This window comes from Lemur catta, chromosome 4 (assembly GCF_020740605.2).
Source record: "Lemur catta isolate mLemCat1 chromosome 4, mLemCat1.pri, whole genome shotgun sequence".
NCBI classification, from domain to species: Eukaryota; Metazoa; Chordata; class Mammalia; order Primates; family Lemuridae; genus Lemur; species Lemur catta.
In genome coordinates, this window is record NC_059131.1 from 107,523,003 (window position 1) to 107,547,284 (window position 24,282).

At 44.6% G+C, this 24,282-nt stretch overlaps 1 protein-coding gene across 2 annotated transcripts in view; it reads right to left on the bottom strand.

Annotated features, from left to right (window-relative positions):
- Positions 1–3,139: 3,139 nt before the first annotated feature.
- Positions 3,140–24,282, bottom strand: part of RBM47 (RNA binding motif protein 47) — a 152,786-nt gene continuing 131,643 nt past the window's right edge. The window contains exons 3-6 of one of the 2 annotated variants that reach the window (XM_045550575.1): positions 12,976–14,137; positions 11,973–12,176; positions 8,926–9,113; positions 3,140–5,899 (exon numbers count right to left, since the gene is read on the bottom strand). In XM_045550575.1, coding sequence (XP_045406531.1) covers positions 5,666–5,899; positions 8,926–9,113; positions 11,973–12,176; positions 12,976–14,110 — 1,761 coding nt within the window. In that variant the 5' untranslated portion in view covers positions 14,111–14,137 and the 3' untranslated portion in view covers positions 3,140–5,665. Of the gene's footprint in view, positions 5,900–8,925; positions 9,114–11,972; positions 12,180–12,975; positions 14,138–24,282 lie in introns of both variants that reach the window. The other variant, XM_045550574.1, reaches the window with a different exon arrangement.

Here is a 24,282-nt window from a genome sequence, read left to right on the forward strand (position 1 = left end):
GGAGGGACGGGGTGGGCAACACTACAGACTCTCCCGGGCAAGGTCAGTGTTGACAGGCACCCCTGGGGCCAGGGAGGCCAACGGGAGGAAGCTTTCCGCTAGGGGAGCCCCAGACGCGCTGTGCTAAAGACCGGCATCTCCAGCGGTGTGAATCAATGGAGGGCCCCATCAGTTTTTGAAAGTCCTAAGGAAGAATGAATGACTGAGGGTTCTTCCCACTTGAGTACTGGCGCCCATCTTCCTTGCCGTAGGGACTAAACCTCTTCCTTCCGCAGTTAATGCAGGGCCACGAACCACCTTTGACGCTGAATGGAGCAAAGGCTGAGCTGCTTCACACCCTTTCTCCTTCTGTGAGGCACCTTGACCTGCTCTCAGGGCCATGACTATGTTTTCCTCTGGGCTTGGGCCTTTCCTCTTATTTCCCCGGCTCATCCGCCCTAACTCCTACTCGTTCTGCAGATCTCTGCGCAGAAGCCCCGTCATCCCCGAAGCTTCATGAACTCCCTGCCCAAGCCCGGGGGGTGCCCGTCCCGTGAAACACCGTCTTATCATGCCTGGGAGTTTCCAGGAGGCAGAGAGGGTCACTTCTGTTGACTGTTGTTTCTCCCGTGCCCCTGTTACACCAGCACATAGTCGGCCCTCATCAATGTTTACTGAATGGGTGAATAAAAGAATACAAAGGCTTAAGATGGAAAGTGCTTCGTGGAATTGATATGGAGGAAAGCATTCTCACTATAGTTTTGGAAGTGGAAGGGAAAGGAAATAACTTTCTAGAAGAGTGCCTGCAACATACCAGGCTTTTAAAGATTCATTAACTCATCAGATTTTCACAATGACCTTATGAGGTCAGAATTATTACCACTATTTTCCCAGTTTAGAAACTGGTGCACAAAGAGGCAAGGAGTCTTTTCCAAGGTCAAATGACTGGTAAGTAGCAAAGCCAAGGTTTCTCCCCAGGCGTTCTGACTGTTACTAGGCCATGGGGCTTGCTCATAGAGGCAAGTATTTGGGTAATCACATTTCCCCCCCAGGTTTATTAGCATGAGGGCTTAGAAAACAGGAATACTGGGCATCCAGAAAGGGAAGACTAATAAACAAAAGGAGGAGAAAGAAAAGGCTATAACCAGTCTGGTAGCTTAGACCTCGGAATTGAAGCAAAACATTTTGCAAAACTTTTTTTTTTTACGCAAAACATTATTTAAACCTAATACTATGTTTTTGACCTTGGGGGTTCAAAAATGAGGAATGTGTCAAGGAAGAGGTAGGATAAGGTAAGTACATATGTGTCAACTTAGTAACTTTTTAAAAAAGTTGAAGATTCTCTCCATGTAAAAATGAAAGGAAAAACTAAAAAAAAAAAAAAAAGTTGAAGATGTATTTTTCTTAGGATCATGGTGTCAAAATGTCATTTTGCCAAAACGGCCAGGCCAAAATGTCAAACTTCATATGATTAAAAAAAACAACAAAACCCAAAAACCGATATAAAAACTAAGTGCCCAGAATATTTTATAATAAAGAAAATATCACGTAAAAATTGAGGCAATGTTTAAGAAACATTAGGTTTTCTAATTGTTCTAACTTTCAACTAAATGAGTGCTTTGCTATGTTGTCATAACATATTTTTGGAATAAAAAAATCGGGCATCTACTCTATTGAAGAATCAGAAGGATTCTGATGCCAGTTTGTCAGCCTCCTTCATAGCCCTGGGGACAGCCTTGTAGTTAGAATTCCTACATCTAGCAGCGTGCACATTTTTACCAGCCCTACTTTATAGCTGCTGTCTTCCAGGCTGAGAGGAGGCATTTTCAGCCATTCTTTCCACTCCCTAAGTGACATATAAAAACACACAAAAAGCCAACAGAAAAGAGACTACACTCTTTGAAAAGCTTTTCTTTTCTTATTTGATTTTCTTATTCTGCTCTATTTACCCATTTCCAGGGGCCGTGTGCTGCTAGGAAGGCTCTGGGACTTGGAGTCTGACTGCAGACTTCAGTCCTGCTTCTCACCAACCATGTGACCTTGGCCAGTCACCCATCTGCTGTGCCTACAACACGGCTGAGTCCCCGTGAGGCCCACGTGAGACGGCGGAAGCCAAGGAGCCTCGTCCATCTCAGGATGACGGCATTTAGCCTCACTTGACATACTACTGACCTCCTCATTCTGTCTGTCCTCCCACTGTAATGCAAGCCGTACGTGCAAAATTCTGTTCATTCTGTTGCTGCGGCACCTGGAGCAAAGCCTGACACCTAGGACAGACACAATACGTGACTGGTCTGACTGTTAATTCTTTTTCTAATGAGATGAATCTAACTCTGAATGTGATTCAGCAACTTGAAGGGCATCTGTACTTTCCTCTTAGAATAAGAAGGAATCAGCAGATCTTGTTGCCCTTAGAAACACTGCCTAATGATCTGTCATTCGGGGAGGTTTCCCAGCCTATTCTGGCTCTAGAAAGGTCTTCATCCATTTTAAGAGGAAACAGGAAGTTAGAATTTTGAGAAATGGACGTTGAGAAGTCATAACCCAGGTTCAAAGTTAGGAAGGTAAAATTCTTACTTGTGGGCAAGCCTAACTGGAACAATTTTTAGAAGTAACTCCATTGACAACCTACCACCTTCCCTCCTATCATTTGATTGACTTTGCTGATAGATACTGTCTGAAGTTAGTGATGATCTCTGGAGAAAAGGGAAGTGTTCTAGTGACCTTGCTGTGCACTGTGAAAAGGAGAAACAAGGCAGCTTTGGTTTCAAACGCAGTGACCAACATCAAGGTCACCCGAGCACATTCATGAGACCACCACAAAACTCACTGTCACATCAGCTGCCTCCATTTAGAGCTCTGAGTGTAAAGCTTTGGGAATCGTAAACGAACTTCAGCCCGGAGAGCAGTGACGGGCTTTGCCACGTCCTGTTCCAATCCAGATGCCGAGTCCTGTTTCAAGGAGCTGGAGTTTGAGGATACTGATCATTCAACTATGCAACTCGACTTCAAGGGTAATTCCAAGCCAAACACATGACTATAACTTGCCAATTTCCCCAACTGAAAATACTGAATTACTTGATCCCTTCTGTGCTGTAAGGGTTTTGTTAATTTCGCTAGAAAAAAAAATAAATCAGTATAAGGAAAACACAATTTAAAATAAGGTCTTGAAATTGCTTTGAAGACAGCTTTATTTTCTACACACATCCTATGAATGTACTGTAAATGCAGCACGGCTACATAAAAGTTTTTCAAATACAAAGCAGCTAAAGATAACTAAACTACTAGCATGTCTGAAAACAGAACTCTAAAACTTTTTTTGTACATTATATAGTTTGTTCTTAACCCTAAAAAAAAAAAAAGTTCACATTTCAAGTTATAAACTTACCTCAGTAGTGTACATGAAATGGTTCTGAAACAGCAGGGACAGACCAGTCCCAGACACGAGGCTCACTGATACTTCACTGGCTGTATCACCAACATTTGTTTATAAGGTAGTTTGGTAGTTGCCATGTTAAAATACCATTTTCTTTCTTGCAAACAATTTACAGGCACATGTAAAATACAGTAGAAAACCGGGTCAGAGTTTCATCCGGTGAACCTCTGTGACAATCCTTCTTTCACACAGCCAGGGATGAGGATCGGATCCAAAATGCATTTTGTTGAATTACTCAGTCCAGCAGATGCGGGTTTGGGTGCAGCTTGCTGGGCACATGATCAGGAACATTGCAAAATTACTTTATGTCATTTAAGAATGATGGAAGGGAATGTTAGGAATGTTTAAAGGCCTTAGCAGGCACTCAATAATTTTATAGAATAGTTAAATAAATATTGCTTATATATAAAAACTAATCTCTCATCCCAAGATGAGGGGGGGGAAAGGCATTTGGGGATCTCTTAATTTAAAACAAACAAAAGTATTGGCTAAGGCCATGATCCTATTATTAATCTACAGGTAAGAATTCCACCATCAAAAAAAAAAAAACCCCAACAAACCAGTGGGTGGAAAGGTTTTATGGCTCTCTAACATGACATAAAAACACAATTCCATATCTGCTACCTTATTGCACACCTCACTTCCTTGATTGAGCCTTTAAAAAAAATTCCAAGTTGATATATTCATAAAGGAGATGACAATCTTAACATTTTACTGTATTTTACATTCACTCTGCTAAACAGAAGCCTTTAACCAGGCACAAAACACTGCAACAATACATTTATTTCCTAATAAAACAAACCTCTTTAATAACATTGAAATAAAATGGTATCATTTTGCATTAAACTACATACCATGAAGTTCTACAACACAAAAGGACTAAAAATAAGCATTAGGAGATATTTACAAACTATCTTTTAACCCTTATAGGTCTCTCCTCCTCCTGGAGGTGCACACCCCAATTCAGTTTACCCGCCACGTGCACAGCAACAGAGGAAAGCCCCATTCTATGAATGTAATGCTTCCAATACCCTTGAGGACAGACGTTTTGCATGAAACATGATAAGGCAACTAGAAGCAGAAGTCTTTGCTGACGAGAGCCCTTGGGGGTGTTATCTGCAATAACATGCATTCTTTGCCCCTGCAAACTCATACTTCAAAAATGACTAAAAGCATTAGAATAGGAATTAAAGTTTTATATTGGGCAATTGACTAGGCTATGCAAAGATGTCTTACTCAAACCTATTAAAACTTTGTGCTTACTCTGCTATTCAAAATGGCACACATCGAAGATAAAACCTCCCCACCAAAACAAACAAAAAAACCCACAAGAAAACAAAAAAAACCCAGCAAAAACCCAAAGAGTAGTAGTATAAAACCCATCAGCTGTTCTCTCTACCACAGTTATTCGTTTGCCCTAAACTTGCCAAGCACTGGAGTCAGTTTGGGGACTTGGGGAGGAAGGGAGATGGTGAGAGATGGAAGTGGGGGGCATTTTTAAGGGTAAAGGCACACGGAGAATAAGCCCAGGGCAACGGTGGCAGGTGAGCACTTTCCAGTGTTTGGACTTAAGCAGTATAAAAAGGCTTTTCAATGTTGGCTTAAGGAGAGACTGAGTGTTTAATTTCTTTTAAAAATCAGAACCGTCATGGCTAACACATAGTAACACCGTCAAGCCTTAATGCCAGTGGAAATAGAGAGGTTTTACTCATTTTAAAATTGCACTTTTCAGTATAACCTTTAAAATAATGTTTTATGTAGTATTTTAAAGCACTATTGTTTGTATCTTTAAATATTGACTATATTTTTCAAAATAGTTCCCTAGCTGCTCAAGTGTGCTTTTTTAATATATAGTTGATATATTATTGAAGGTACTACAAAATAGAAATCTCTGGAGTGCAGAAGTTAAGAAAATAACCTTCATACTGAAAATATATCCTTAAAAAAAAAACAAAACAAAAACCTCTATACAAATGTAGTATGGCATACAAATTTTTAAAAGATGGTAACAAGGCACGAACCATTGAAAGTCTCATTAGAAATGTATGAACACAGGCCTGCTATATTGAAAATAGTCTTAAAAAACTAGTGAAAACTTCATGTATACAAAATATTCCAGTATGAGATTTCATAGCATCCTTCACTTTCAGGTTGCATGGATGTGCTAATCTAGCATGTTCTTTCTTCATAAATAGGAAAGCGTTCCTTCAGTGGTGTTTCTGCGGTTCGTCTTCGCCCTCGCCACCACGCTCAGTATGTCTGGTAGACGTCGGGGATGGGGACCTGAATAGCAGCAGCGGGGAAGGCCTGAGGTATGTAGCCGGCGTAGCCCCCGTACACGGCGGCGGCCGCGTTCTTCTGTAGTGTGGCGATCGCGGCTGTGGCCGGAGCAGCAAACGGAACGTAACTGGCCCCGTAGATCCCGGCGGCGGGAATTCTCTGCACGTTGGGAGCCACTGTGTAGACTGGAGTTATTGGGCGGCCCTGAGGAGGGAAGACAGAGAGAATCCTTCCTGAACGCGTGCAGGGACCTGCCGCGCACCCAGCAGCGCCCAGGGCATGGGAGGGCAAAGACGCCAAAGCAAAGGCTGCCATTCTCAGGACAGGAAGGCAGACGTGTACACAACTGACAACCAGCTGAGGACTAAGAGACGTGAAAGAGGTGGGCTGGGGCCGCATCCCCAGATCCAGTGCACGCGAGCTGGGTGAGCGTGAGAGGCCCGCACGCCAGGGGCCTGGGCGAGAGCCGGGCTCCCGACCCCTGTGGCCCCCGACGCGCAACCGCTCAGGAGAAGAGACAGCGTCTGCACACACCCATGTATACTCGGAATCATCTCTAGGTTACTTATAACACCTAATGCAATGTAAACGCTATATACATAAAAATTATAGGGTATTTTTACTTGTTATTTTTTATTGTTGTATCGTTACTTTTATTGTTTTTATGTGGCCTTGGAATGTATCCCCCGTGGATACGTACCAATGTACAAGCGCATTAATATAGCTTCATCAAAGACAAGGACTAAAGAAAAATGCCACAGTGGTAGTGTAGAAAGCATGCACTTGACATCTTTAACTTCCAATTCAGGTCATGGTTCCCTGAGGTTTTCCCCGCTGTCAGAGAGGAACGGTTATCCTTGCTCTACCTACCCCACAGATTTGTGGTGAACATTGAGAAAAGTATGAGAAATTAGTTTGAAGATGTAATTAAGTCTGTGCCAGCAAATATTTTTTTATTGCTTGCAAAGGCTACGTGAAATTTTTGATATAAAGAGGAATACCCCTGAGCACCTGCAAGGCAGGGGAAGATGGCCAAAGCGACCCCACGGTAGGTTCTGAAAGCCACGCTGGGAGATCAGTGTCCAGTGACTCCCGCTCAGAAAGGCGTTCTTTTTGTCAGCCAGTAGTGCTTAAGATCCTCCTCCTCTGCTGCAATTTGGAAGAGAATTCAAAAGAAGTGGAAGGCAGAATCCGTCAGAGAACCCGGGGTAAAGACCTCAGATGAGGACACAGAGTTCTGAGATTCCAGAGAGAGCGCCACGGCCCCACACGCCCAAAGAAGCCATTCTCAGGTTAACAGGCAAGAGCGCTAGGCATTCTGCAGAATTTGCTAGAGGAGGAAAAAATCTCCATGGGAATCAATGGATTGTACTTTGAGCAAATTCCTAAGCAAAGATGGTGAATAAGGACCCCACGGCAACTTCCAGTGCAGACTGATACGAGACAGGAACGGTGTGGGGCCCAGAACATGAGCATGGGGCCTGGAATTTGCACCTGACCAGAACTGACACCACTTACCAAAGACGAGTGTTCATGAGTTCCTTAGTAAAGAAGAATTAGAAATTATTGTCGGATACCGTTAAGTACTGCTTGCAAGTTACCACAGATATGCACCGCCAGGCCACAAGTAGTAACTGCGCAGAGCTGTCACTCGGCAGTGAGCCATCTACAACCCAGCCCTTATTTTGTCTTTGGGAGGTCCAAGTTAAAGAACACTTGAGGACATACTGATGGGCGGATAAACTTCAAGCAGCCTGACCCTCTGTGGACGAAGCAGTCAAGACGAACGTTCACAGTTGGCAAAGGCAAGTAAACGGCATCCTGCTGAGGAGGGTCACGGCCTGGCTCTGTTTCCAAATCATTGAGGAACGTGCACAAAGTATCGGTTCTAGAACCCCAGCCCAGGTCAACTGAACTGAAACCTTCAGGGGTTTGAGTCTAAGAATCTCTGCTTTTTAAACACACGCCCTGGATAATTCTCACTCAACTGGATGAGAGCCCACGGGCCTGATTATATCTGTGATTGGTGTTCGTGATTCTCTGCCTCACAGAGAATAGCTTTAAAACAAGATAGTTTTTTTCTGTTAAACAGACGTGCTCCCTATGTGCTATGCACTAAAGATACAAAGAAACCTAAGAGATAGCCTTTGGGCTGGAGGAGCTTCATTTTAACTGGGGAGAGAGAAAACACTGGCAGCCAAAAGCTAAGTAATAACCTAGTAATGAGAAGGACAGGACAGAAGATTCTCTAGGCCTGGCGGGTAGGGAAAGATTCTGTGAAGAGGTGAGACTGAAGAAACCGTAGTTAAGAGAACACTGTGGGCCCGGCTATGGTGGCTCACACCTGTAATCCTAGCACTCTGGGAGGCCGAGGCAGGAGGATTGCTTGAGGTCAGGAGTTTGAAACCAGCTTCAGCAAGAGCGAGACCCTGTCTCTACTAAAAATAGAAAAAATTAGCCAGGCATGGTGGCACGTGCCTGTAGTCCCAGCTCCTGGGGAGGCTGAGGCAGGAGGATCGCTTAAGCCCAGGAGTTTGAGGTTGCTGTGAGCTAGGCTGACGCCACGGCACTCACTCTAGCCCAGGCAACAGAGTGAGACTCTGTCTCAAAAAAAAAAAAAAGAGAACACTGAACAAAGGTGGGGGAGGAGTCCAAAATGGTGAGATTAGTTTGGGAAGAGATAGGGGAATAGTGGGAGATATGGTTGGAGGACAGGATTACAGGCAGACTTTGTAAAATTTCATTTAATCTATGAATATATATTCTCTCTCCCCCCGCCCCCATAAATATATAAACACACACACTCACTTATATATATGTGGGTAAACATTTTTTAAAAATCTTCCTGGAGCTGCAATTTGGAATGTGAAAATGTGAAAGAGCTCCCTGGACTTCGAATGTCAGCTCTTTAACAACATGAGCTAAAAGTTATCCAGTGCCACTTAAAAAAAAAAAGGTCTGTGCAATATTACGACACTAAGAAAAATCACACATGTCATTTTCTCATACTGATTCCCATTCTTAATACAATGATAATATTAGGGCAGTCCAATTATTATTAAAAGTTTTTCTTTTCTGTCATGATTCACATTAAAAATGCTCTGTGTCACCCAACCCCGTGGCTCTAACAGAGAGCTCGGCCCACGGTGAATTCTCAGTGCTGAACACTAAATGCACCCACGCTAAAGGGGCTCACACACACGTTACAACGACCGCAGCAAGAACTCGACCTGGAAGGGCGGCGGCGTGGACACAGCGGGAATGATGGCGGCGGCGGCGGCAGCACTGGCTGGGTCCGGCTGCACAGCAATCGGGCTTAGCATGTGCTCCATTGTGTGGATTTTGCCATCTTCAATCATTTTAGGGGCTGGGGCTGCCGGAAACATGGAATACTGGGCCCCAATGGCGGGGATGGCTACTGCAAGAGAAGCAAAGAGGGAAAAACAAGTCAATCACTTTTCAGCAAGAACAGTCCATCAAGCACTCTATGCATGCTTAGAAACCAAGTTTAGCAGTCATGGGCCTCTCCGTGCTAATTCATGGTCTTTTAGTACAAGCCATGTAACCAGGTACTTGCTCCCCAAAAGGAAGAGACGGGAGGTGGCAGGCAGCTCCCCGCTTGTCTCTCAGGAACGACAGGGTATGGAGGCTCCCAGCCGATTAGCACGGAGGGGAAGCCTGGAGTTAGGCTTCTGCACCAGCATTTTCTACTACTTCTATAGAAAAGGCTCATTTTGAAACTTATTCTTGATGTCCTGCTGAGCAAGAAAGAGTCTTGAACTCTGAGAAAATGGGCTCAGAATAAGTGAAATCAGAGGCTTGAGGCCCCACATGTGCGAGGCTGGGTCTACCTGGTCCTTCTGCGCCTCCTGCATTACCAGACTGACTGCCTTGTCCACTTTCACCACTTTTCAAGAAGCAGGGGCTGCTGAGGGTTGCATTCTGGGAACTCAGAGACCTGTGTTTACCCTTCTCATCCTGTATTTCAGATTTCATCATTACCGATTCAAGGAAAAATACATAATTTAAAAAAATAGAGAATTCCCTAATTTCTTAATGTCCTCTCATAGAAGTAAAGCAGTGGAATGACTATTTTTTTTGTGGGACCTGCCAATTCAAAGAATTTCTGTGACTTAAGTCCAACAGGCTCATTGCAACCACAGATTCAAAAACATAGCAGTTATTAAATGTCAATGTCTGATAACGAGAGCACAAGGAGACTGGCCCTGATTTAGGGGGTTTGTGTATGTGCTTGTACGTGCTGAAAGGATGGCTTTTCTACAACTGTAGGTACATTTATTCTATTAAACACTGACTTGATCAAACCTAAGGAGATAAATGGCTTTAAGCTTAACGATGGTACAGCCATTCAATAAAATATATCTAAAATCTTAACCAAATCTTTTATCTGGCTTTCCAGTCATATCTTCTATTGGTCTTGTGCCTAGATATTGCACTACTACTCTGGTGTCTCTCTTAAAATACAAAATTCTAATTTCCTGGATGATCAGAACCAGAATCAAAGGGATGGGGCCCAGAGAGGGCTGTGAGTTTGAGCTCCAAGGGGCTGTACTAACTCTGAGCTGTTCTGGCTACTGGTCCTCAGGCCCCAGAATGCATTTTTAAATGGCTAAAGATTATTCAACAGTTCTTTTCTCTTGTTAAACTTAGGCTATTGCAACTTGCCAACAGGGATCCCTTTCCCAACAAGTAGAAGCAACAGTTCCTGTATCCAGGTTCTGTTTTATGGAGCTACAGAGCTATAGGATCGATTCTACACTGCTCACAGTCTCAAAGGCATTTATTTATTTATCTTTTTAGAGACAAGGTCTTGCTGTGTTGCCCAGGCTGGAGTACAGTGGCACGGTCACAGCTCACTGCAGCCTTGATCTCCTGAGCTCAAGTGATCCTCCCGCCTCAGCCTCCTAAGTAACTACTAGGACTACAGGTGTGGGCCACCACGCCCAGATAATTTTTAAAAAAATTTTTTATAGAGATGGGGTCTCACTATGTTGCCCATTAAGAAATTAGGGAATTCTCTATTTTTTAAAATTATGTCTCAGATTCCTGGCCTCAAGCGATCCTCCTGCCTTGGCCTCCTAAAGTACTGGGACTATAGACATGAGCCAGCATGCCCAGCTGCCAATGGCATTTATACGAAAATACAGTCTAAGGATTCACTTAACTGTAAAGACTGCATAATTTTACAGAGGCAAGAAAATCTTCACTGGATTCTTCAGAAGAGAGCTCCCCTAGGAAAATGCTCTTCAGCCCTCGGAGGCCAATGTGAACCTGTGTCCCAAATGCACAGGCTCCTTGACTCTGGCCAGGGGAAGACGTGCACAGTCTCAACCATGAGAAAACCAGAGTAGCTGAGTTTTAAACAGTTCTTCAGTCTACCCTCCATGAAGCCAGGAAGAGGTCTAGAGGAGGATCATTCCAATTACCCACAGACTGAACTTTCCATATGTTCGGACGGTTGTGTGGTGTGTGTTATTATCGAGTTTGTGCTAGACTCACACAATGGAGTTCATGTTCTTTGCAGGTTTGAATCTGAAGACCTGCCTCACATTAGGGGACCATGGGCACTAACAACATTGGCAAACTGGTTTGTGGCGCCTGGGGTGAAAGCGAAGTTCAAGGTCCCTAGCCTGAAATACTTGAGCATCCCTACTCCCAATCTTCCCCCCCCCCCACCTCCCCGGGGAAGAGGAAATGAGTGCTGGAAATCAGAATCCAGGGAATTAGCAGCTGCAAAATCTTGCACCACTGCCTTGTGCCCGGGCATTCTTGTTTGCTTAGACCATGGACAAATGGGGCTGTTTGCTCCTGAAGGGGAATTTTCTACCCTTCCCAGCAGCTCTCAGAATGGGCAATAAATAGCTGCACCCTCTGGCTTCTGAAGGTTGAGGTAGAAATAGGCCTGAGTAAGGAAAAGACAGGTTTTAGCTAAAAGGTACAGAAAGCCTCATATTCTTCCGTTCTTCCCCCTGACCCCAACCCCTGCTACAACTCTGCCTACTCAGCTGTAGATGCAGAAAAAGCCTAACTGGTGATATCCATTTGAAAAACTTACTGCCAGAAACTCTGATGCAAATACGGTGAGAGCTAGACTGTCCCCTTAAGTTCCAGCTTTGTTTTTGCCCAGTCTCTGGCTGCCTATGAGAAGAGAAGGCCATGTGCAGATGTAAGAGCCCGAGAAAGGCTTGGACTCACTTCAAAAAGAGGGCCGGAGTTTAGGCTGAAGGGATGCATTCTCCATCTGTGTTATACTGACCTGTGCCAGGTTTAATGGCAACTGGATTGACAGTAGAGATTTCCAAATTCGGCACAAGTTCATATCCTTTTTCTTGCTGCTTTCCTTTTCCTTCATGATACCGGCTATATATCCCGCGGCCAGCAGAATATCCCCCAAGGTAGGAACCCCTGGGCCCCGGGGCTCTGTTGCCGGCTGCACCTCGCCCTCGGCCTCTTGTGCTGCCTGCTTGTAATAACAACACAAACAATGGTGAGCACCCAACAGCGACAGCACAGGAGGCAGACCTTGGCTCACGGCTCGTGGCATGTGGTTGTTTGTCCTGAGTCTAAGTTGCAGGTGGCTACACTTTTAATGGGCTGGTAAATACATCCTATTTCAGCCTAGATTTGCACCCTAAGTATATGTGCATAATCCAGGAGTTCCTTAGGGCAAACTCTCCAGACTGTATTTGCAATTTCAGCAAAGGCAAACAGTAATAGACTGTAACAAAGTCAGCTCTGGAAAGGGATCTGCTAGTCCACCTTTCACGTTTTGTGCTTGAGAAAACAGGCCAGGGGATGATAAAGTGACCGACTAAAGCCACAAACCCAGTTAGCCAGAGAGCAGGACCCAGAACCTAGGTGTCTTATTTTCCAGCATAATGCCTGGTCTCATTATATCCTAATCAATGTTTATAAAAACACAAAAAGAAAAAACATTGACTCCGCCTTAAGATTTAATATCACAACCAGGTTTTAGGCTAAGTGCCACGAGACTGGCCGACTAGCCCCAAATCTGGTAACCCCGGCAAGGCAGAATGCAAGCGCTTGCATACCCCACGGTTCCACCGCTCACCCCGGAATGGCCTGCACTTCCGTCAGTGCTACAGAAGCGGCTGCCTGAGGTGCTAGCCAACAACGAAGCCCAGGCCAGAAACCCAGGGAGCAGCTCAGCGTCCGCCAGCTCCGCACGCTTCCGCCCAGGCCCCGCGCACGCCCGGGAGCGGCTCCCGAGGGTCCCGCCGGAGAAGAGCCCCACTAACCTTTCACGAAGTAGTCCCTGTTGGGCCCGACGAGCGCGTTGTAGGGGTAGCCGTAGTAGGCCAGCGCGTAGGGGTCGCAGGGGTACACGTAGCCGGGCTGCTGCGCCGCCGCCTCGGCCGCGCCGCCGCCCTTGGCCGCCTTCTGGTAGCGCGAGTACTGCTCCTTGTCCACCGGCTTGGCCAGCGTCACCTCCAGGCACGAGCCCTCCAGCTCGGTGCCGTTGAGGCTGCGCATGGCGCGCACGGCGTCCTCGCGGCTGGCGAAGTGCACGAAGGCGTAGTCGCGGATCTTCTTGACGCGCTCCACGCAGCCCGGGTTGAACTGGCCGAAGCTCTTGCGGATGGTGTCCTCGCTGGTCTCGATCATGAGGTTGCGCACGTAGAGGATCTTCACGGTCTCCATCACGTCCTCGTCCACGTCGATCTCGGGCTCGGCCCAGTCCACGGCGATCTGGTGGCCCCAGAGCTGGATGCGGCCGGGCATGAGCTTGCGGCGCGCCATGGCGGCGGCGCGGTGGCTCTCGTACTCCACGAAGGCGAAGCCGCGGTTCTTCATCTTGTCGGCCGCGCTGGCATAGACGATCACGTCGAGCACGCCCTCGGTGACCTTGGCGATCTCCTCCAGGATCTCCTCGCGCTTTTTCATCTTGGGGATGCCGCCGATGAAGAGGCGGCAGTTGTCCACGCTGCCGCACACGCCGAGCAGGCGGCCCGGGCGGATCTCGTGGTTGTTGAGCTCGCGCACGGCGCGCTTGGCCTCCAGCTTGTGGCAGTAGGTGACGAAGGCGTAGCCGCGGTTCTTGCCGTCGAAGTCCATCATGAGGCGCAGCTCGTAGATGCGGCCCACCGCCTCGAACACGGGCACCAGCTCGTCCTCGTACACGTCGCGCGGGATCTTGCCCACGAAGACCTCGCAGCCGCGCTGCGGGCGCGGGCCCTCCCAGCCGGGCGGCGGCCCGCCGAACTTGCGCTGCCCGTTCTCCTGCGCCAGGCTGTAGCCCGTGCGCGCCATCAGCGCCCGCAGCGCCGCCTCGTTGGGCGCGCCCGCCACGCCCTCGGGCGCCTGCGAGCTGGGCGCCTGCGAGCTGGCCGCCGCGTCGCTGCTCGGGGCCGCGCTGGAGTCCTCTGCAGTCATCACGGCGAAGGCGCCCACGGCCGGACCTGGGGAGGCAGGAGGGAGCGTGAGTGGGGGACCCACGGCGCCGGCAGCGGGAGGTGACGCCTGTTTCCTTGCACCTTGCACGGCGCACTCTTTAACAGGCCATCGGGTGGTCAAATGAGAAATAGGATGGAGGCGTTTTGGAAATGCGGCAGACCTAAACTAATCTAAGAGAGTCACGTTGTCTTGCAGCAAAAACCAGAAGTGACTCTGGGGAAAAGAAAATACCAGAATGAGCAAGTATTTCCGCTTCATTGGTACCCCAACAGCACTGAAGTTTAAGAGAAACTGCTGTCATCGTTGGTGAAAACCTCATGCTCTTGCAGCAAATGGCAAGATCTTTTGCTTAATGCCCGCACTGTCAGCTTAGATTGATTTCCCTTCGTTATTATATAGCATTTGACAAACCTCATTGATTTCTTTGAACACAGCCTTTTTCTATTCTATTTATTTTTATTTCTGTTCTGTTTATTTTAAGGCATTCCTTTTCATTGCAGAAATGGAACTAGAGCAATGTGTTTGCAGTGAAGACTTTAAATTATTAAAGGAGGTGTTATATTTATAAGATAAATACAGAGCTGTGTACTGAAGCTTTTTACAAGGAAGAAATGGAATGTCCACACTGCCACGGACTTGGTCTGGGAACTATAGTAAATCTGATTTTTACGGTGCCATTCAGGCTAAATTCTTGGTATGAAGCATTCATGGGTTTGGAATCAGTCTACGAAGAGCTAGATTAACTTCACACTGGGGGACTTGGGAAGCTACGTCTATCCATCTGGTAAACTACACTGCAGTTTTCAGAGAACTGTCACCTGCATTCTCGTATTTAACCTTCTTAATTTACATGTGTGGTAAGTGGTATTATCATTGGTCCCAATTTGCCTGTGGGGAAATAGGCTTAGAGAGCTTGAGAAAATTGCCCCATGTCACACAGCAAGTGTCATCTTGTAAGAGGACCTTATTCCAAGTCTTCTGGTTCCAGATTCTGTGTTCTTTCTTCTAAACCAGTGCTGCACGGTAGAATTTTCTGTGATGCTGGAAAAGTTGTCACCTAGCCACAGGTGGCTACGGAGCACTTGAAATGAGGCTAATGTGACTGAGGAACTGAATTTTAAATTTTATTTTATTTTAATAAGCTTAAAATTAAATAGCCACATATAGCAGTGCAGGTCTGAACTCTGCCATCTCACTTATATATAGCACAGGCTCCATGGAAATGATTCTAAATGATACACTAAGATCATCACCAAGTGCTGCAAGCTAGGCTTTTGTAATGAAAGGCTCTGATTGGCCTCTTAAAAATGAAGTCTACTTCATTTTTTGGACTACAAAAGTATTAAATTATATAGAAAATTAAGAAAAATAAACAAGAAATCATTCTTAATTCTCCTAGCTAATGAAAGCTATTTTTTTTTTTTTTTGGAGGGGGAGGGAATAGAGCTTGGCTTTTTACAAATTTACCTCCTGCTACTTTATTTTCTAAGTATTCTTCTATATTCTTAAAACTCTTTGTAAAATCATCATTTTTAATGGCTGCATAAGGTTTCATCAGTTAATTAGAACCTGGAACATTACGCATATTAAATAATTTAGTACCAGGAATTGAATACAAGACTATTAAGGGAATTTTCAAGGAGAATTAGTGAGTTTGATCATCTAAAGGGGGGGGGGGAAACTATAATGACATAAAACAAATCTAAGATATTTATTTGCCAGATGGCCAAAATAGTCCTCTGTTTCTTTTGCTATAACATCTCGAGGCAGTACAGTTTGGGGTAAGCACGTGGCCTTTGGAGCCAGACCACATAGTTGTGTATGAATCCCAGCTCTAACACTTCCTCGTTATATGATCTGTGGCAAAGATACTCAGTTGCTCCATGCCTCAGTTTCCCCACCTGTAAAATGGGAATGATAACCATAGTATTAATCTCATTGAATTTAGAGGAATAAGAGTGTTAACACACAAAGCACTTTGAACTGTGCCTATAACATTGTAAATGCTCAAGAAATGTCAGTTAATATCTTTCAACCAAACCTTTGAGTAAAACTTCAGACCAGTTCTTTCCGTAAGACCAATTTTCTCGGTTCTTTAAAAATATCTGTTGGATGTGGCTTCTATTCTTATTTTTGGTTTTCTTTGCTATTCAAGTGCTTGGAAACCAGTCTGACAGCATCTCCAATTATCATAAAGTTTTTTTCTAGTATAAATTTAAAATGAGACGTTAGTTCTTGTAATTTCAAGTTCATAAAGAAATTTCAATATCAGATTTGAACATGAAGATCTTTCCCTCCTTACAAATGGAAGATAAGGATATATTTTTAAGAAGACTATTTGTACAAAACACACATACATTTATAATCTGTAACCTGGGAAGGAAATGTCAGGTACATATGTAAAATGAGGCAACTTAAGATTTTACCTGTTGTACTACATAAAACATTAGCTGACTAAAGTCCAAAGGCGTATAACTTACGGCTCTGCTGAGACACATGGAGTTGACTTTTTATTTTCCTAATTGTACTTTGAAGCTACTGTTTTACACAAAAACAGTTTAATGGTCAGTCTGTGGAGTCGTTTCCGACCCCAATAATTTAATGAAAAATTCTGTTTGCTTTCAGTCTGAAATCTGCTGATGTCAGTAACATAGTTGTCTCTTTAAAAACTTCAAAATAAGACTACGAAGTGCCTCTAACAACTCACACCTTGTTAAAATTGTCAGAAGTGAAACCTTGGGTCCACCATACCAAAGATAGAGGGACAACTTGTCAGTGAGGATTTCCCTGAGCTATCGCCTCTTCTACTGATCCGTCTTGCTGCCGGGTGTGTTATTCTAAACCTTGTTTGGTGCAAGTATTTCTGTACGTGATTTCTGAATTTGCAGAAGCTGGTCTCTCATATCACCTACAGGGTACAATTTATAGCTCTGCGTTCAGAGGTCCCATGTTTCTTTTCTAAGCCAGCTGTGTATTGGACATTGTGTACAAGCTGACAGTCCATTTCACCTTGTCATCAATCCTCATGGTTGTAGTTATTGTGTATGCCCTTTTTCACCTGATAATCTGTACCTCCCATCTAAAACATTGCCCCAATTCAGCAGGAAGTAGCTCGATGACTACATCAACCCTCCTCCCATAGATGTGGAAGGGTAAAATTGACAGTGGGAATACATAACAGAAAAAATGGCCTGAAAAAGGGTAAAAATGTTTTCTGTCACTTCAAAACCCCCTCACCCTTTCTGAGAACTAAAACCTGCCTCCCTGCCTCAGGCCAGTGGTTGGGAGGAGGACAGTGTCCTTTGTTCTTTGTGCCACAGGAGATGGCTTAAGGGAATTGCCCCGGTAGAGGTCACAAGATTGTTTTAGCTAAAGATGGATTATGGGATTAATCAGAACCTTTAAAAGCTCTGTAATTCTGCTACGAGGGAGGATGTTGCTACTTTGAGGTGGGAGTCTGCCAATATCCTCATTGGCTGGCAAATTAATAAACTTTCCTTCTCCTCAAAACAAAAAAAAACCTTCAAAATAATTATAATTTATTTCTTACATCAGTGAGCCAGGAAAAGCCTACTGTCCTGTGCTTTCATCATCTCAAATAAACAAACCATGTTAGTGACCCTATTTCCCTTTTTTCTTTGGCCACTAGGAAGTTCAGAATTGACTATTTCATCCCAATTTTAGTAATTGTAGGGGACATTACAATACACTTTCATATTCATATATTTTGGGCTATAGATTCCTTTTTTTTTTTTTTAGTTTTCTTCTATATTCCCAGTGCCATGAATGAGCTATTTATATAATATTATTCATCTTATTGTTTACATGTTCTTAGAAGCCATCTCACATAATTTTAGGGCTAGTAGAGGAATAAATTAATACATGCATGCATATATATATATACCTAATTTGCACCAGATATTGATTACTGTAATAGCCAATTTCCAAATGTACTGGGTCTTTTGTACTAACTACAAATATTGTTTAAAAAACAAGTGAGAACTACAATGAGATACTACTTCACACTCATTAGGATGGCTACTATAAAAACAATAACAGCAAAAAATAGAAAATAAGCATTGTCAAGGATGTGGAGAAGTTGTAACCCTCATGCAATGCTGGTGAGAATGTAAAATGGTGCAGCAACTGTGGAAAACAGTGTAATGGTTCCATAAAAAAAAAAAAAATTAACATAGATTTACCACATGATCCTGCAATTCCACCTCTGAGTATATACCCAAAAGACTCAAATGGGTATTTGTACACCAATGTTCACAGCAATAGCCAAAAGATGGAAACAACCCAAATGCCCATCAACAGATTATGATAAACAAAATATGTTACATATGTACAACAGAATATTATTCAGCCTTCAATAAAATTCTGATACATGCCACAATATAGAAGAACTTTGAAGACATTATGCTAAGTGAAATAAGCCAGGCACTAAAGGACAAATACTGTATGATTCCACTTCTGTGAGGTACCTGGGGTAAATTGTTAGGCAGAAAGCACAGCAGTGGCAGCCATGGGCCGGGGGAGTTAGCATTTGATGGGTATGGAGTTTCAGTCAGGGTGACAAAGCAGTTCTGGAGGTGGATGGTAGTGACGGTTGCACAACAATGTGAATGCACTTAATGCCACTGAACTACATACTTAAAAATGGTGAAACTGGTAAGTTTTGTTGTATATACTTCACCACAGTAAAAGAAAAATTCTATAAAAAAAGTGAGAAGGTTCAGAGATGCAAAAATGACAAAATAAGAGTCAATAAAGTTAGGATTTCATTAGAGTCCATTAAATGGTACAACGAGCCAGGCAAATACATTCAAGAAAATCTTCCAGTCTACAAATTCTGTTCTCTCTACCATCATGTCTAATATACCATTGTTAAATAAACTATATGGTGTGCTGCTCGGTGAATTCTTGAGGCCAAAGGCTTAGATATATTAAAAGATAAATGATGGCCAGGCGAGATGGCTCAAGCCTGTAATCCTAGCACTTTGGGAGGCCAAGGCAGGAGGATCACTTGAGGCCAGGAGTTAGAGACCAGCTTCAGCAACATAGCAAGACCCCATCTCTACAAAAAATAGAAAAATAAGCCAGGTGTGGTGGCACATGCCTGGAGTACCAGCTACTTGGGAGGCTGAGGCAGGAGCATGGCTTGAGCTCAGGAGTTTGAGGTTGTCGTGAGCTAGGATGATGCCACTACACTCTAGCCAGGGAACACAGTGAGCTTCTGTCTTCAGGGGAAAAAAAATGAAGGAAATGACTTATTGATTAATTTAACACCCTGAAAAGGGCAACGATACAGCTAATAATAGTGCCCTTCTCTTAGAGACATAATGGAATGCTTATTATAATTATACATGCTTTAGACTGACCAGGGTTGGCAAACTATGGCCATGGGCCAAATATGGCCTGCCATCTGTTTTTATAAATAAAGTTTTATTGAAACACAACCATATCCTTTAAAACAAATGTATTACTTATGGCCACTATTGTACTACCATGGCAGAGTTAAATCGTTAAGACACAGACAGCATGGCCCACAAAGCCTCAGATATTTGCTATCTGGCTGTCCACCCTGGACTAGGAAATGTGTGGAGCACATCCGTGGGGCACAGTAACCTAGATTCTGCTTGCTAAGTATAATAGTCACTTTTCCCTCCTTTGCCCATGCTGAGCCATAACTTCATTTCAGGACCAATTTTTAAATTCTAACATTTAAAGAACAGTCTTCTTGAGCTGCCTGTTTCTCCTCATTCTAAGCTGTATTTCATTTAACCCCGATGGTCAAATTTATGGGACCTGGAGGAAGAAATATCTAGTGAAGGTTGTTGGCTCAGCTCCTGACACACGTGAAAGGTAATTTTCTGAGATTCCAAGAGACACAAAGGAGTTTGTTTTCACCCATTCATTCAGCAGACGTCTACTGGCATCTACCATGTGCCGGGTGCTGTGCTAGCTAACGGCGGGCCTTGTCCTCGTGCACCTGACCTCTGAGTTAACTGAATTATGCTTCACAGACCAAATAATTGAGAATTAAGGCATTTTATACTCACACTCACTGACCAGAGACTGCTTCAAAAGGGCTGTACCTCAATATTGCTAATCATTTGTTTCTAATAAGGCCAGAGTTTCCCAAGTTAAAGGCTCAGCCACCACCAGAATTTTGCTTTTAAAAATTAGCTTAGAAGCCTGAGGGTGTCTGAGGAACAGTGTGAATAAGTATATGTTGAATGATGAGATTCTTGCTTGGGGTAGAAGTGTGGACACAATGAATGATAAGCAGACTTCAAAAGTGGCAGCTGTCTATGAGTAAATCAATATCTAGATAAGTAGCACAGAATCCCCCAATTTCATCCATTCGACATGTGACAATTTTCAGATGGATTGGGCTGTCTGATTTAAGCTTCACGGCATGTTGGGCAAATGCACAGTCTCTGGAGTCAGAGAGCCCTAGGTCTGAAACTTGGTTCCTTCACTTAACTGGTTGTGAACCTTGTGGAAAGGCATTTAACCTTGTTAAGCCTCAGTATTCTCATCTTTAAAATGGTGACAATCATAGCTAATATTTACTGAATACCTATTATGTGCCAGGCAGAGTGCTGTGACCTTTATGTGTATTAACTCACTCCAGTCCTCAGTGTCTGCGTGGGACGCTGCCAGGACCTCCACCGTACAGACGAGGACACTGACGCGCAGGGAGAGGAATCAGTCCTCAGTGGACGAGCGTCACGGCTGCCGTGTGGCCCCGGCAGTCGGTCAGCGCTCATGCCCAGCCGCCCCGGACGATCGCATCGCAGGGCTGTGACGAGGATTAAATGAGATGATTTGTTTAAAGTTCTTAATGCAGAACCTAGCACTAAGAAATTTGAACTTAAAAAGGACATTGAACTTGAGAGAAGAATCTTGCCCCTGTGTAGGAGTCTGTGTTTACGAGAAAACAGGCAGGTGGTCACCCCAGCCAACTTTAAACCAGCCGGTATGAGAAGCATGAGTTCTGGTGGAGACTGGTGGGGAGGGTGCAGTGGAGGCTCCCAGATTCCACTCCCGGAGGGAGGCTGTCCGGCAGGCGATCCTCCCTGGTGTGGTGCCTCAGGCACCGGTGGGAGCCTGTCTCTCCCCTAACCCTTGGCTACAGCACTTTGCAGAGGCGCTTCCAGAAAGAACCTGAAGAGGCTTGCCTCACTGGATGCAAAGGTCCAGCTGTCCAGGTAAATGCCAAACCCCTGCGGGAGGACCCACCCAGCACATAGCTAGCTACCCTTGCACACACTAAAAATGCATCAGTCTTCTCCAAAGCCTGTTGGCATTACATAAACATGGCACTAGATTTGAGACAAATCATTTACTCACAGTTTGGCCTACAAAACAAACATAGAAAAATATACTTGAAAGTCAAGCTATTATTATTCTGAACTATTAGCTAGAATTTTTTGTTTGCTTTGCTTTAGGTCAAGTTTGAACTTGGGTTAAAATAAAATTTCAGGGCAAACTCACATGTAGAGTAGAAATCATCAAGGATTAGAATGACCTTTTTAGTGTTGGTTCAGAGTACCTTTCATTAGGATTTTAACCTTGAACTGGGAAGTTCTAGAGGGCAAGGGATACCACTGTACTACTGGGAAATATTTCCTATGTGTATAAACCCATCTTGACCTAGGAACAGAAACAGGCACGAGTTTACTCCAGAATTATTCAGACTACAAGTTAACTTTGGTTCACAGCTCTCGGAGCGGGTACGTGTGTGTGTGTTTGAGATGAATATGCAATTTGGAATTCTTGGAGAGTTTTATTTGCAGACCAAGTGAAAAATAGCAATTTACAAATACACTTGGGGGGTACAGTGTCTTCCAACCACTAGCTGGAATGTAATTCTGCAACAGGCTTTAGAATGTCTTTATCCAAGAGGTAATTCTATCTCTGTTTGTGGTTAGATTTGTATTGTGATGTTCCTCATTCATACCATAAAATTTTGTCTTTTCTAATAATTACTTCTAAAGCATGACCTAAAACATAAAATGTACAGATACAATAAAATACATACCACAGTTATTATGAACAAAGACCCTGGAGTCAAAGAAATATGAATTCCAATCATGACTGCGCCACTTACTAGCTGAGTCTCCTGCCTGAGGCCAATCACCTCAGCTCCACTTCCACGCCTCTAGGCTGGTTCTAGCAACGGCATCTCTTTCTGAGGATCGGTTCCAGTGTGAAATGTACCTGCCAATGTCTGGCACACAATGTGATAAAAAAGGTCAGCCATCATTATGACTATTACTTTAAAGAATGTCACCTAAAGGCCATAATTCAAGTTTTAGAGGTATCTGTCACAAAAGTTGAGACTAACTTTGTGGTTTACAGAAAAATTATTTTGTTAAGGAAGAAGTTGTCCCAAATCAGGAGGTAAGAAAAAAAAAAAAATCAGGGGGAAAAACAAGACTAGCTTCTGCAAAATGTTTCCAGGATTTGGCCTTACCCTGAGCATTTTATCTTACTGCCCTGGTCCAAGTTAGCGCCACCCACTAGAGTAAACATTAGAGAGAACACTCCCAGCCTCTGGCACTGGGCTGTTTCTATGACCTCAGAGTTTGAAAGCGTAAAAGGAGTTCCGGGCAAAATGCAGGCGGGCACCCTGAACCACAAGCTGAAGACTCTGAAACACGGACTCTTGTTTTCTATCTTGGCCTGTCACCTGTGCTATTTAAAGGCATGGCCCCTGGGACACATAAATCTTTCCATGACTCTCCTTTCTTTAGGCAAAGTCCTGAGGGGGTGAAGAGACAGTGGGATGATGACATTCTGGGCATTCCTTCCGCCCACCGCTGGCTAACCTGAGGAAGATTCCTCCATAATGGGCCTCCACTGTGCTGAGGCTGCACAGATGTGCGACGGCAAAGCACACCGCCCAGTGAATGACTGTGTTGGAGAACCAGAGGCAAAGCCCAGAGGCTCGATTTTCTCCGGCGTTTCTGTCAGCACGTTCCTGAGGCTGCGGCACCGGGCTGCTCTCAGGGACACCGCGGGCACCACGGGAGGGGTTGAGGCCGCCTGCCTGCAAGGGTGAAGTAGGGGGATCTTCTGCGGGTGTTTGGCGGCACACAAATACCTGGTAGGAATCTGGTATCTTGTTCCCTTTAATAAGCATTACTCACTTTTTCTCAACAGGTTGATGGGGAAATAACGACCAGAAGAAAAACGAAACTCGAAAATTCAGCACACATATGCCTCCTGGGCCAACGTTTCCCCAAACGGTGAGCAAGCAGCAGGAGGCACCTCTGGTTTCACTCCTTATCTTGGGTCCTCTGACCCAGGCCTTTGAGGCATCTGGCAGGGACAGAAAGGCCCCTGGCCAGGAGGCACCAGAAAGGCGAGGGAAGATGGAGGAGCCGCGGTGGCTCCCGTCACGTGAGAGCGGCTCGAATTGATGCGGTGTTTTGCAACTCATAAAATTCTCTCACGTGCATTATCTAGTTTCATAAAATCCCAGAATTTGAGCTGCAAAGGGAATTTAGGTGTTTTTTAATCCGGGGTTTCTGAACCTGAGTCCTATGGACAAGTGGGGGCCGTCCGGTGCCTTGTAGGATGTTTCATGACAGCCTCGCCCTCTACCCACTGGATGCAGAAGCACCTCTAACCTCGACGAGGTTGTGACAACCAGAAATGTCTCCAGACGCTGCAAATGTTGAGGGTAGGGTGTGTGCACAAAATTGCTCTCTGTTGAGAATTACATATTGAGTCTATCTTGGAGCTATGAACTGGGATTATATACTCGCACGTGGGAGGTATTCATTAAATAGTACAAGTTTTTAACTTTTTTTTCTTTTGTGGAGACACAGTCTCGCTCTGTCACCCAGGCTGGCACAATCACAGCTCACTACAGCCTCGGACTCCTGGGCTCAAGCAATCTGCCTGCCCCAGCTTCCTGAGTATGTGACTATAGGTGTGTGCCACTACGCCTGACTAATTTTTATATATGTTTTTTAGAGATAGGGTCTCATTATGTTGCCCAGGCTGGTCTCGAACTCTTGGGCTCAAGCGATCCTCCCACCTTAGCCTCCCAAAGTATTGGGATTATAGGCATGAGCCACTGCACCGAGCCAGAAAGTTGGTATTTTATACTGTCTGCCTTCAACATGGGC